The 12233-nt window shown below is 39.0% G+C and overlaps 1 protein-coding gene across 6 annotated transcripts in view; it reads right to left on the minus strand.

The window, feature by feature from the left end:
• Positions 1–705: 705 nt before the first annotated feature.
• AK4 (adenylate kinase 4) overlaps positions 706–12233 on the minus strand; it is a 76476-nt gene continuing 64948 nt past the window's right edge. For all 6 annotated transcript variants that reach the window (XM_077120704.1, XM_077120700.1, XM_077120705.1 and 3 more), the window contains exons 3-5: positions 10488–10660; positions 7662–7780; positions 706–3899 (exon numbers count right to left, since the gene is read on the minus strand). In XM_077120704.1, the coding sequence (XP_076976819.1) occupies positions 3785–3899; positions 7662–7780; positions 10488–10660 (407 nt within the window). In that variant the 3' untranslated portion in view covers positions 706–3784. The remainder of the gene's footprint in view (positions 3900–7661; positions 7781–10487; positions 10661–12233) is intronic.

Raw genomic sequence — 12233 nt, forward strand, 5'->3', positions numbered from 1 at the left:
AAGAGAAAAATACTGAACTCAAGTTCCAATGAGCTAAATTTTATAAAAGCCCTACCCATGGGTTTATTCAGGCATCTTTTTTTCTAAGATTATCCTGTTGCAACATTTTAAATGTCAGGAAAAGCCACAGCAGTACCTCTCTCAGAATCCTCCCATCCTTACCTCTTTTTACTTCCCTACCAAAGAAAGGGGCACGCCCTGGTGAAGCTGGAGTGCATGTGAGTTTGGCTATTGGAAGGTGGCAGATGAGAAATCTCTAGGGAAGGAGAAGGAAGAGGCAGGCAGAAACTCTCCCCTGGTTACTGCTACAGTGAAACCAAACTGGATGCCCAGGAGGTGCTACCACACCAGGTAATGGGGAGAAGTCTGCATCTGGTATTCAGGAGCACGTCAGCGTGCAATGTAACGCAGGGAAGGTAGAAATGGCAGGGTTATCTGTATTAAGTGATCAATCACTGTTGGTGGACCTGCTAGCACTTTAGGAAGATTCATTTATTAGCAGGGTCTTGTTTATGGGTGGGGGCAAGAGAGGGATCTGTTTTGATCTCAGGGAAGAAAAGCGAGTAGCATCCAGAGAGCTCCAACGAACCCAGGCCCACGTGTGGGTGCCACATCTGGGGACGGCTCATGGATAAAGGCCCCTTCAGAGGCACAATGTAATGCACACCAAAGGATGGGTGAGGAACATGAGCTTGCCTCCCATTCTGACAACCTTTTATTTTATTTATAAATGAGAAGTTAAGGAAGAGAATCAAGGGTTTAGACTCCCCTCTAGCAGCTTTCTTTGCTTAAACAAAGGAAAAAGAAAAAAAAAAAAAAAAGCAATAGTCTCACGCAGAGATGAATGTCACCATAGTAAACTCTGCTCTTCTATGGCCATCTGTAAATACAAGCAGGACCAGGGCCCTGGGCTGCTTGGGACAGGACCAGCCATGAACTTCCAGGAATAAACTCAGGCTTCAGTATGGGGAAGACCTGGGTTTGGGTCCCACCTGTACCGTTCATTGGCAGCAAGACCTAGGTGAGGTACTTCACATTTCCAACCCCGGCCTTGGTTGTGGGGTCACGCCTATCTCTCAGGATGCTGGAAAGATTAAAGACAATGTTTGTAAATGTCCCAGAGTAGCATCACATCACTCAATAGGCCTTCAATAAATGGTACTTATTATAAATTTGCATTACAGGGTGTTAAACACAGCAGTATTTTCAAGTTCTATGTATGTGGGAAGCCTGCTAGGAAAAGCAAACAGAATTAAAAGTTGGCAACAAACAAGAAATGAGGCAGTGCAGGAACCTTAGAGACCATCTAAACTAATCTTTCTGCTTAAATACCAAGCAACCACTTGTGTGGTGGTAGAGTGACACCAAGAAAAGCTGTCCACTTAACTTAGTGTTTTCAAAATATTTTCAAGATAGCTTTAATTTTTACAAAATAATTTAAGGGAAAACTAGAGCATTGTTGAAGACCAGAAACATTTTTTCAGGTCACTGAACATGAAACAAGCACCATCCTTTCATGACCATGGAAAAGGCTGCTCTCACTTAGCAAAGGACCCTCAAGACCTACTGTGTGACTCAGACATTGGTTAGAATTGCCTTGAAGGGAGGAGGAAAGGAGGATGGGTGGAGTAGAATGCAGAATCATTTCTCACTTTCCATACCTCTCCCCCAAATTCCAAACGCAATGATTACATTCGAATGTCTGCTAAACACAAAGGGAAAAAACACAAAGGAAAGTGAAGAGGTTTGAATATTTTTCTACTTCTAAACAAAGCACACATTTTTCTCTCTTAAATCATCCATATGATACTCTAAACTCTATATTCCTAGTTTGTGGAAATAGTCTCCATGGCCATACTATTCTAAATTGTGCAATTTTCCTCATATCAGATTTGGTTTTCTCCATACCTGGCTCCCCAGATAACCTGAGAGTTATCTTATGTCTAATTTTCACCTCATCTCTATCAAGTACCATTCAACACAACGCTTCTAAAGTGCTCAGAAGTTAATAAATGTAATGACATTTCACAGACCTCAACTGGTCATTTTAATTGCATAAGCTTAAAAAGTAAACTCTCATTTTGCTCTAGTTAGGAGAAGGAGGAGGAGATTGGTCTATGTTTCCACCAAGGCAGCAAAAGGACAATCAACGTGAAGGGACAAAGGGAGAGACACTGCTAAGAGGTTGGGCAGTTTTTGCACTTATTACCTCCTGTAGAGAATACATACGGCAGGGAACTGACAATTTGCTGGGATACCTTCAGAAAGTAAATATTGTGTTTCAACAACACTGGTGTACTTAAATGGGTTTCTTTTTTTCTCACTAGTATAGAGTTAGAATTTCTCCCAGGAATACTAACGGACCCTCCCTGAGGAGAATCATGGTAAATGAAGAAGGGACGTTTATTTTAAGGCAGCAGAAATAAATATCATTGTTCTTCCCAGAGGAGAGAAAGAATTACACAGGGTGACCAGCAAGTCCGGAAACCAGGCAAATCCTTAGTGACTTATTGATATGACATCACAATGCATGACAAAACAGTATTATCTACACTTCTAGACTTTATGGCCACCCCAAATATCTTTGGAATAGGAAAAAATAAATATTTTGTTTTCCTATGATCATAAAGTTGTCATACCAGTCTAGGCACATTTAGTGCAATATTTCTATCAACCCCACATGCTTCATTCCTTTACTGACTGTTAAAATATGGTTGGGTCACTCACAGAATCAATATTTAGCGTAAATACTTAGCAGCATTTCCAAAATACATTTTGTCTTGAATAAAATCCTAAACTCTGGTCCAGTAATTCCATATGACCCTACTACTTCTACATGTTAGGTATGATTTTTCAACATTTATGTGGATAAATACTACCCATGTTTTTGAGGACTTCCAGAAGTCTTTGGGGATTATATTTTTTCACAATCAAAGAAAGGAGTGGTGTCAACTCATGACAGCCAGACCAGCAGTTTAAGTACAGCCCTCTGCATAGCTCAGTTCCTGGTGCATGAAGAGATTCTACAGAGGCTCCTACCTCTCAGCTTTGGAAAGAGGAATCTGAGAAGGATAAAAGCAACCATGATTAGTATTACTCAATAGCCTAGGAATGGAGAAAACAGATGTTAAAAAATACAGCCTAATAAAAATAGTAGAAGCCAAACTCTTTCATACCAGAAAATCTGAAAAGGAGAGATTCTAGGAAGTGTGAATGTGGAAAAGGTGTCACTCCTACCAGAAAAAACATATCATGGACACAGTCACTCAAGACCAGAGAAGCGCCCACTGAGGGCATTTGGCTTCATTCCCATCATCACCAGGAGGCACTACCAGAAAACGCAGGACAGAGCCTGGGCTGCAAACCTTGGCATTCTCAGGCCGCTAGTGATGTGTTTCAATAGCTCTTCTGGGGGAAGGGGGAGAACAAGAGACCACCACCATCACAGGTAGAAAGAGTACCAACAGCAGCAACACAGCTATCAACATTAGCAAGAGCTCAGGCTATACGCTATCTGAAATCCAGTCTGTCCTTGTTTGCTCTTGAAGGGCTTGAGGCATGTACTGAGACATCTGAAACAGGTACAGGCGTCCCATCTTTTGAAAGGCAGAGCAGAGCCTCTTCATTATTTCTTCCTACTCATTAGTTTTCATATCAGTTCACCATTTAGAGGAGAAAAGATGCTGCAAGCTATCTCAGCTAGCTTCTAATTTGGACACGGCACCAATACTACACACACAACTGAATGAATGATCACATCTTCCTGTTCTTCCATTGGGCAGGCTCAGCATGCTTCTTCAGACTGAACAGGTGTGATCTTGTTTGAGAAAAGTGTGTAAACATAGGGCCAGATTTTGTTAGTCTCCGTCCCAGAAAACTGGTGGAGCACTCCTCGGCTCCTAAAAGACAAAAATCCAACACACAAAGGCATTTAAGTTTCCTCTGTTATAACATGATATTAGGGCAGATAAAGAGTCCACGTATAAACCAAGTGAGATCTCAGGTCTGTATCGATGTACAGTGTACTTCAATACAGACCGTGTATATCACTGACAAAACTGCACCTTTTAAATTATATAAAGCAATATAAACAAACACTGGTGTGCAAAATAAGGGATAATCTCAAATCTGCACCAAATATAAATTTTTAATTTTCTTTAAACAAAAGAAGTTGTAGGTTTACATAAAAGCCATGTAAAAATACATTTCCATATACCCTCTATTATTAGACACTTTAGCATTCATGTGATACCTTTGTTATAACTGATGAAAAAACATTAACATTACTGTTAACCATAGTCCATAGATTATATTATATTTTTTCCAATATACCTCCCTACTATTAGCACCTTGTAATTTGTTATAATTCATGAAGAAACTTTCTTATATATTTTCTATTAACCACAATCATTGCCTACCACCGGTTCACTGTGTTATGCAGTCTATGTTTTATCTTCTAACTTTCCATCTAGTAACATACATGACCCAAAGCATCATCCTTTCAACCACATTCACAAACATAATTAAGTGCCGTTAATTACACTCACAATAATATACTACCATCACCACTATCCGTTTCCAAACATTTACAATCAATTTAAACAGAAATTCTGCACAAATTAAGCATCAGATCACCATTCTCTACCCCATAGAGAATGGAAACCTATATTCTAGATTCTAATTCCAACCTTGCTTATTATAATTAGATCAGGGAGATCACACAATATTTGTCCTTTTGTGCCTGGCTTATTTCACTCAACATAATGTCCTCAAGGTTCATCCGTGTGGTCAAATGCATAAGGACTTCGTTCCTTCTTAAAGCTGGATAACATAACATCGTGTGTGTGTGTGTGTGTGTGTGTGTGTGTGTGTGTGTGTGTGTGTATATATATATATATATACACACACCACATTTTGTGTATCCATTCACCAGTTGATGGACACTTGTTTGCTTCCATCTCTTGGAAACTGGGAAGACTATCACTATGAACACTGGTGTGTACATGTCTGTTTGACTCCTTGCTTTCAGTTCTTCTGGGTATATACCTTATAAGAAGATTTTAGGTATATATATATATATACCTTCTTCTACAGCAGCTGTACCATTTTACATTCTCACCAGCAGGGAATTATATTATTTTAATTACCCCATTGCCTTTTTGTCTCCATGGTTTCTGATAAGAAATCAGCACTTAGTCTTATTATGGATCTCTTGTATGTGATGAATTGCATTCCTCTTGCTGATTTCAGGATTGTCTCTATCTTTGGCATGTGACATTCTGATTAGTACGTACCAGAGTAGGCCTATTAGGATTTATTCTCTTTGGAGTACATTGTGCTTCTTGGACATGTATATTTATGTCTTTCATAAAAGATGGGAAATTTTCAGTCATTATTTCCTCAAATATTCCTTCTGCTCCTTTTGCCTAAGCTTCTTTTCCTGGGGTACCCATGATACCCTTTGCTTGTGAACTTCAAGCTGTTATTCAACTCATGGAGACCCTGCTCCATTTTTTCCATTCTTTTCTCTATCTGTTCTTCTATCTGTAAGATTCCAATTCTATCTTACAGTTCACTGATTCTTTTATCTGCCTGCTCAAATCTGCCGTTGTATGTATTTTTGTCTCCTCTGTTGCATCGTTCATTCCCATATATTCTGTTGTTTCTTTTCATACTTTGAAATTATTCTTTATGCTCACCCACTATCTTCCTAATATCCTTTATCTCTTTAGCCATATTTTCCTTCATCTCTTTGAATTGATTTAGAATATTTGATTGAACATCTTTCATAAGTTGTTCTTAATTTTTTGTTTCCTTAGAAGTTTTAATTTGTATCTTCCGTTTCTTAGTATGGCCTATAATTTTTTGTTGACGTTTAGGCATCTAATAATCTTGATGAGTTTACTCTGATGGTCAGTTTCTCTCTCTTGCCTAAAGCTGATTTTTATTGTTGATTAGCTTTTTGTTAAGGCTCTTTTTTGACCCTATTTGTGCAACTGTTTCACCTCCAGGAGAAAGCTTCCTTTCCTCTGTTGCTTTTCCAGGAATCTTCATCTGGTCTGTTAGCTTTTCTTTTGCCTCTCTAGTTCTTCAATATTCCTATCATTGTTTTTAGCTACTTTTCCTAGAGGGTATATTCTGGGGAAAAGGTCACTGCAGAGACGACTTTCCCATGTTAGTATTTCCCAGCCAAAACAGAACCAGAGACCCACAAAGGGGGTGCAGACCAGCTCCAAAGTGCCCTGAGGAGAGGGTCAAGAGAGACACCACAAGTCTTTCCGATGGCTCCCTGAAGCTGTGTTTTCCTGGCCTGCTCACCTGATGGTGCTCTTCAGCAAACTGTTCCATGCAGCCCTAAGGAGGCACTGTGTCTTTAAACTTCCAACGCCTCCACTCCTTTCAGCGGCAGGGTTTGTACAACGGCTGCAGCAGCCTCTGTCTAGTGTGTGTTAGAACAGTGTCTGGACGCTGGGACCCAGCAATCCAAACTCACTAATCAAAAGCCATGATCAGTGCTTGGTCATGTACCTTTTCTTGGGGAAGAGGGCTTCCATGTCCCTTTCTGTCCACAGCTATCCGCAAGGAATCTGTTTCCAAGGCAGCCTGACTCAAGAGCTGGAGGCACCAGGAGCCACCACAGAACAAGTTACTCATAGTTCTTTACCACAGTTTCTCAGCCTCTTGGTCCTGCTTTTCCCTGGATGCTGAATAGTGTTACCCTGGCCTTTACATCCCAGAACAGTTGTTTCAGACAGTTCCTGCCTGTTCCTTGCTGTTTTTGGAGGATTGAGTCCTGTAGCTTCCCATTCAGCCATCGTATCCAGATGTCTCCCAACATGTACTTTTGAAAAGCAAATCAGGACATATCAATATAAATACTACCAGGAACCTCTGATCTAAAGATTTGCTAAATTATACGGGAACTACACGACCATAAGTTGATTATAGTAGAAGCCAAAAACTGCTGTCCTTAACGCCCTTTTACATTTTGTTTGGCTTACAAGTGAATTAGTTGCCAATATAAAAACTAGGATTCTCTTTTCCACACAAAGCCAGATTTCTGTTTCTCTTCAGAAACAGCAATCACTGACCCCAAAAGAACTGCATGTCCCTACAGTGATAACTGGCTGGTACAACATAGGATTGTGCCTAATCCTATGTCTAACTTGATTGTCACTCAACCCTCTAACTCAACACATCACTCACCAGGTCTGAGTCACTAATTTCCAATACCTGCCTGTCACTGTAGTTGTTTGAATTTGCAGTGTACAGTTTATGGTTTTAACTTTTTTCTGCTAAGCTCCCTATAAACACATCAGGTTAAATGTCCCTTTTAATCTTCTATCCAATCAGATAGTTCAATGTAGAAGCATAAAATATAGATCATTAACTCAGCCATTTGAATAAGGGGAATGAAAATAAGTCCAGACGCAATTTTATGACCAGAGCAGATGGAGAGGATCAGGTTTAGGTCCTTAGGTTATAATATCTTCATGATAAAAGTACTGGGCTTCATCTTCCATGTGGAATTCCAGCATTTTGGGTCTTCAGATTTTATCTAGTTTAAAGAAACAATACCCTGCCTTAGCCCAATATCATTCCTACTAGGCTCCACACCTTCGCCGTTGGCTCTCCTCCATGAAAATATGACACACACTCACTTGTATAATTCAATGACTGGCTTTGCCACATCCTTGTACTGTCTTAGTCTGGCAGCAACTGCTTCAGGTTTATCATCCTCCTGCTGAACTAATGGTTCACCAGTGATGTCATCAATCCCCTGTAAGTACCACAAAAGCAAGTTAATATGGTCAAGAGGTGGGTCATTTCAAAAATGAAAACTTTTCTGTACAAAACCACGTATTCACCTATGATGCCTACCAAGTGATGGTTAGGTAAGGGTGACAATGGCGATTGTGAGGGCCATTAGAAAAAAAAAAATTCTCGGTATGTTAACCTTTTCTCATGAGAGCGGATACTAAATCTTGATTAATTCCCCAGATCTTTTCAATCATGTCCCAGTGGTGTTGATAAATGGAACTTTCAGTTTATATTTTTAACATTCAATACAGCATCCTCAACATACAAACAACTTTTAGATGATATCACTCTGGTCCTCTAAATATTCCTAAAAAGTTCATATGAGAAAAATGTCTGGCTTTCTAAAGGCTGAGTTCTTAAAATGGAAAATAAAATGTCTCAAAGAATTAACTCAGCTTACTCAGGAAAAACACTGATCTAGGAGAAAATGTTTGAGTCTCATCTCTGTCAGCTTTCATATTCCATCAGTTAGCTTCTCTGAGATCAATTTTAATCCGGTTATTTTACTAGAACAAATAATATTATATATAATGATACATGAAAATAGGTATGATTCAACCACCCATATAATCAGGGACAGACAATCTGGGAATTGAAAAAGTATGATTTCAAAACTGATTTTCAACTTTGTTTTAACTTCCTTAGCAAACATATCCACCTACAAACAGGAAAATGGACACACCAGAATTTTGCCTTGCATGTCACTGGCTATTACTAAGGGGGACAGATAGTCACAAGAAATAAATATGTCAAAAGTCAGCTTCAGAAGAATCAAAAGGCTCAGGATATTCAACTGGATAATCAAAAACCAGCTATCAATTTGAAATACACTAAAATTCCATTACAGCTCTTGGCCCTGGGTACAAAACTTACACTTATGATACACTGGTGAGCAATGTAATTATCACGTGTATGTTCCATGGTTGTAAGGCTACTTGATAAAACAGGAGAGATGGATGGGATAAGGCTGTACACTACCTACATTCCCAATTCCTTTACTTTATCTAGAACCACAAGGCTCAGAATTTATTTCTAAGACTTCACAGCAGCAGCAAATACAAACCTGCTTCCAGAAAGAGCAGAATGATGCTAGGGCTACAGCCCCCTCTTTCCTGGGGAGCCCAGCCACAGCCACTGGTAGAGTTCGCCCAAACCAGCACTGTCACTGCTGTCTTTGGAAGTAGCGTTGCAATTGCAGGTGTTCATTTAGGAAAACCCAGGCTTTGGAAAGCAACTCCGTGTGAAAACTTCTCAAGTCAACTCCATGTGAAAGTGTCTCAAGTTTTATAAGAATCTGTCTAACAGCATGTCTCGATAGAGCCCAAAAGTGAAGCATTTGTGTTGGATTTCAGTGTTCCTAACACTGATCACCCCTTTTTGGAACCTGCTTTTTTTCCCTGCCCATTTTTTTTCTTGACCTAGCTTCTTGAGATGGAAAGGAGGGAGGAATCCAATAAAGGAATTCCAGAACTATTTAAATTTTAAAAGGACGACTTCAGAAGGAGACTAGTCCATGACCCAAATGACTACATCTCATAAGGACTTTACCGACACCATGGCAACCAGGAGCTGGGCACCTTGAAGTACAATCCTGTAGTAATTACTGACTTAATCTATAAAGTAGTCTAACCTTTTCCACAAATATTAACCCAGTAAAACACGATCACCACCCCTTCCACATCTGGGTAATCTACCACCCAGTGACCGGATTAAGAAATATCAGATTGAATAATTATCAGAAAGAACAATAACACTTCAAAATAATTTGGTAAAGTTTCTTAATACAAACAACTTTACATAAACATAATTTTAGGTAATTGTACAGATATTATATTTTGAACTTCCTTTTAAGGACAATTTTTTATTATTTTAGTCTTCCCAGTCCCTTTACTCACCTCCCTACCTACATCAACTCCAACCCCAGTCCTTTATGCTAGCCCCAACCATTTTACCAGCCATATATATTTATTTATTTATCCCCATGTCTATAAAACTCAAGAGCAAATAAACACACATATAAAGAGGGTTGGTGACTATTTTACAAAAGTAAGATCACTCTGCTTTTTTTTTCTTTTTCAACAAAACTCAGAGAAATAACTCCATATATAAAAAAATAGAGTGCCAATTTTCACTGTTTTTACTAACTACATAATATTCCAAGAGGGAGATATTCTCAAAATTAATTAACCATTCCTTTATAGATGAACATTCATTTTGCTTTTTTTTTCTCTTCTCTTTTCTTTTGTCACTACAAAGTGAAATAAACATCACTGCATCCATGACTTTACTAGCTGGTGCCTTACATCTTCAAAGGCTATATACCCAAAAGTGGACTGAATAAAATATTTATTTAAAATTCTTAATGTACATTGCAAGATTGCTTTTAAAATGACTATTAATAATTTGTTCCATTTTTCTCAGATCCCCACCATCAACAGATGTTAAATTATTTAAAATCTGCTCAGTCCAATGGATCCAAAGTGATATTCTATTTTTATTTTGATTTACATTCCCTGATTACAAGTGAGTTTAAGCATTTAAAAATGTTTTTCGGCCATGCAGATTTGCTCTTTTCAGAATAGCTCACTCATACCATTCACCTATTTCTTCCCCAAATTTTTTGCCTTTTTCTTACTAATTTGTGAAAGCACTTTGTATATTCTTACATGTACATGAGGTGGATTGAAGTCCAGGTTATACACCCTCCCGCTAGGAGGGTGAATCCAACGTCGGCTGAGACGATCTTTGAGCGTTTCAAATGGAATATTCAAAATGATGACCAGATCCAGGTCACAGATTTTGTCCAAGGCTTCAGCTTGTACTAATGTCCTAGGAAAACCTAAATACCCCAAAAAAACAAAAATGACAAATGCAAGAAGTTCTCAAATTCAGTTGGTTCTGGAAATATTTTCAGTGACAAAATAATCAATTCTGAACTTCTACAACCCAAAAGGGAATTTTAACCAGGGATTTATTCCTAGCTCAATAAATTTAATATTGGAAGAAAATATGCTACTTTCTAACTTAACTTTGGCATTTAGAAGTAAGAGTGTCAGCTGGATTATTGAGTCACATGAGAAAAGTAGAAAATATTCTAAATAAAAAAATCACTAGACAGTTGTGGCTCTGCTCGTAACCACCTGTGTCAGCTTAGACAAGTTACATCATCTCTTCTGTTAAAGAACCTACTTCAGCCAGAACTTCACCTGAATCAGCACTCTTAACCAAGGTATGAAAGCCTTATCTCAAAAATAACTGTGCTTTTCAAGAAAATCAATTAATGTAAAACACCACACCAATAAAAAGAAGGGGGAAAACCAACAATCATCTCAATTAATGTAGAAAAGGCATTTGACAAAATTCAGCATTATTCTTGATAAAAACACTTCAAAAGTTAGGAAGGGAAGGAAACTTCCTCTGCATGGTCAAGGGCATAGGTGAAAAATCCACAGCTAACATCATACTCAATGTTGGAATACTGAAAACTTTCCTTCTAAGATCTGGAACAAGACAAAGACACCTACTATCACCACTTGTTACTAACATTGGGGTGGCTATTCCAGCTATAGCAATTACGCAAGAAAATGAAATAAAAGGCATCCAAAGAGAGACAGGGCAAGATGGTGGCATAGGGAGGTGTGGGATTTAGTCCATCCTCTTGGGCAGCTAGTAAATAGCAGAACTGTCTGGAACAACGGTTGAGGGGACTCCTGTGACCAAACACACATCATATACTATCCTGCAATGGGTAGAAGGGCTGAGATCATAGCACAGAACTGCAAGTCTCCCATGGAGGCCAGTGCCTCCCCTTTACAGAGGCACAACAGTCTGCTGTACTTCCCTGTGGGAAAAAGAAGCAGTCTCTACTAGGAGCAAGGGAACCTTAGCTTAACCAAGCTCCAATTGCTGAATTAATTAACAAATTCAGACTGCTGGATACAAGCTCTGAGTACAGATAAATCTGGAGCAAGCATGAAAGGAACCTGGAGTTTCCACCTGAGCAGAGAAGAGGCAGTGCTGATGACAAAACAAAAGAATAACAACAACAACAACAAAAAACCCAGAACCTTTTAGAGTTGGCTGAGCCCACAATACTGGAAAAGGGGTTGTGCCTCAAGAAAAGGTGCACATACAGCCAGGGACCAACTCCAGCGTCTGACTGGCAAACCTGGGGGCCTGCGATCCAGCTCTGAAAAGAATTTTTTTTCTGTTTCTTTCTTCTTCATTATTTTTAAAACTTTTTATCTGCCCATTAACTTAAGCTGTAGACATTGTCAGGTTTCAGCACTGTCCCAGGCAAAAGTAGAGTTAAAGAATGTCTGAGAGATAGTGTAACTAGTCAGGTGAAAGAAATAATTCCCTGAAGGGAGTATTTTTTCCCAAAAGAAAAAAAGGCAAGGCAGGGCCCACAC

This window comes from Tamandua tetradactyla, chromosome 11 (assembly GCF_023851605.1).
Source record: "Tamandua tetradactyla isolate mTamTet1 chromosome 11, mTamTet1.pri, whole genome shotgun sequence".
Lineage (NCBI taxonomy): Eukaryota > Metazoa > Chordata > Mammalia > Pilosa > Myrmecophagidae > Tamandua > Tamandua tetradactyla.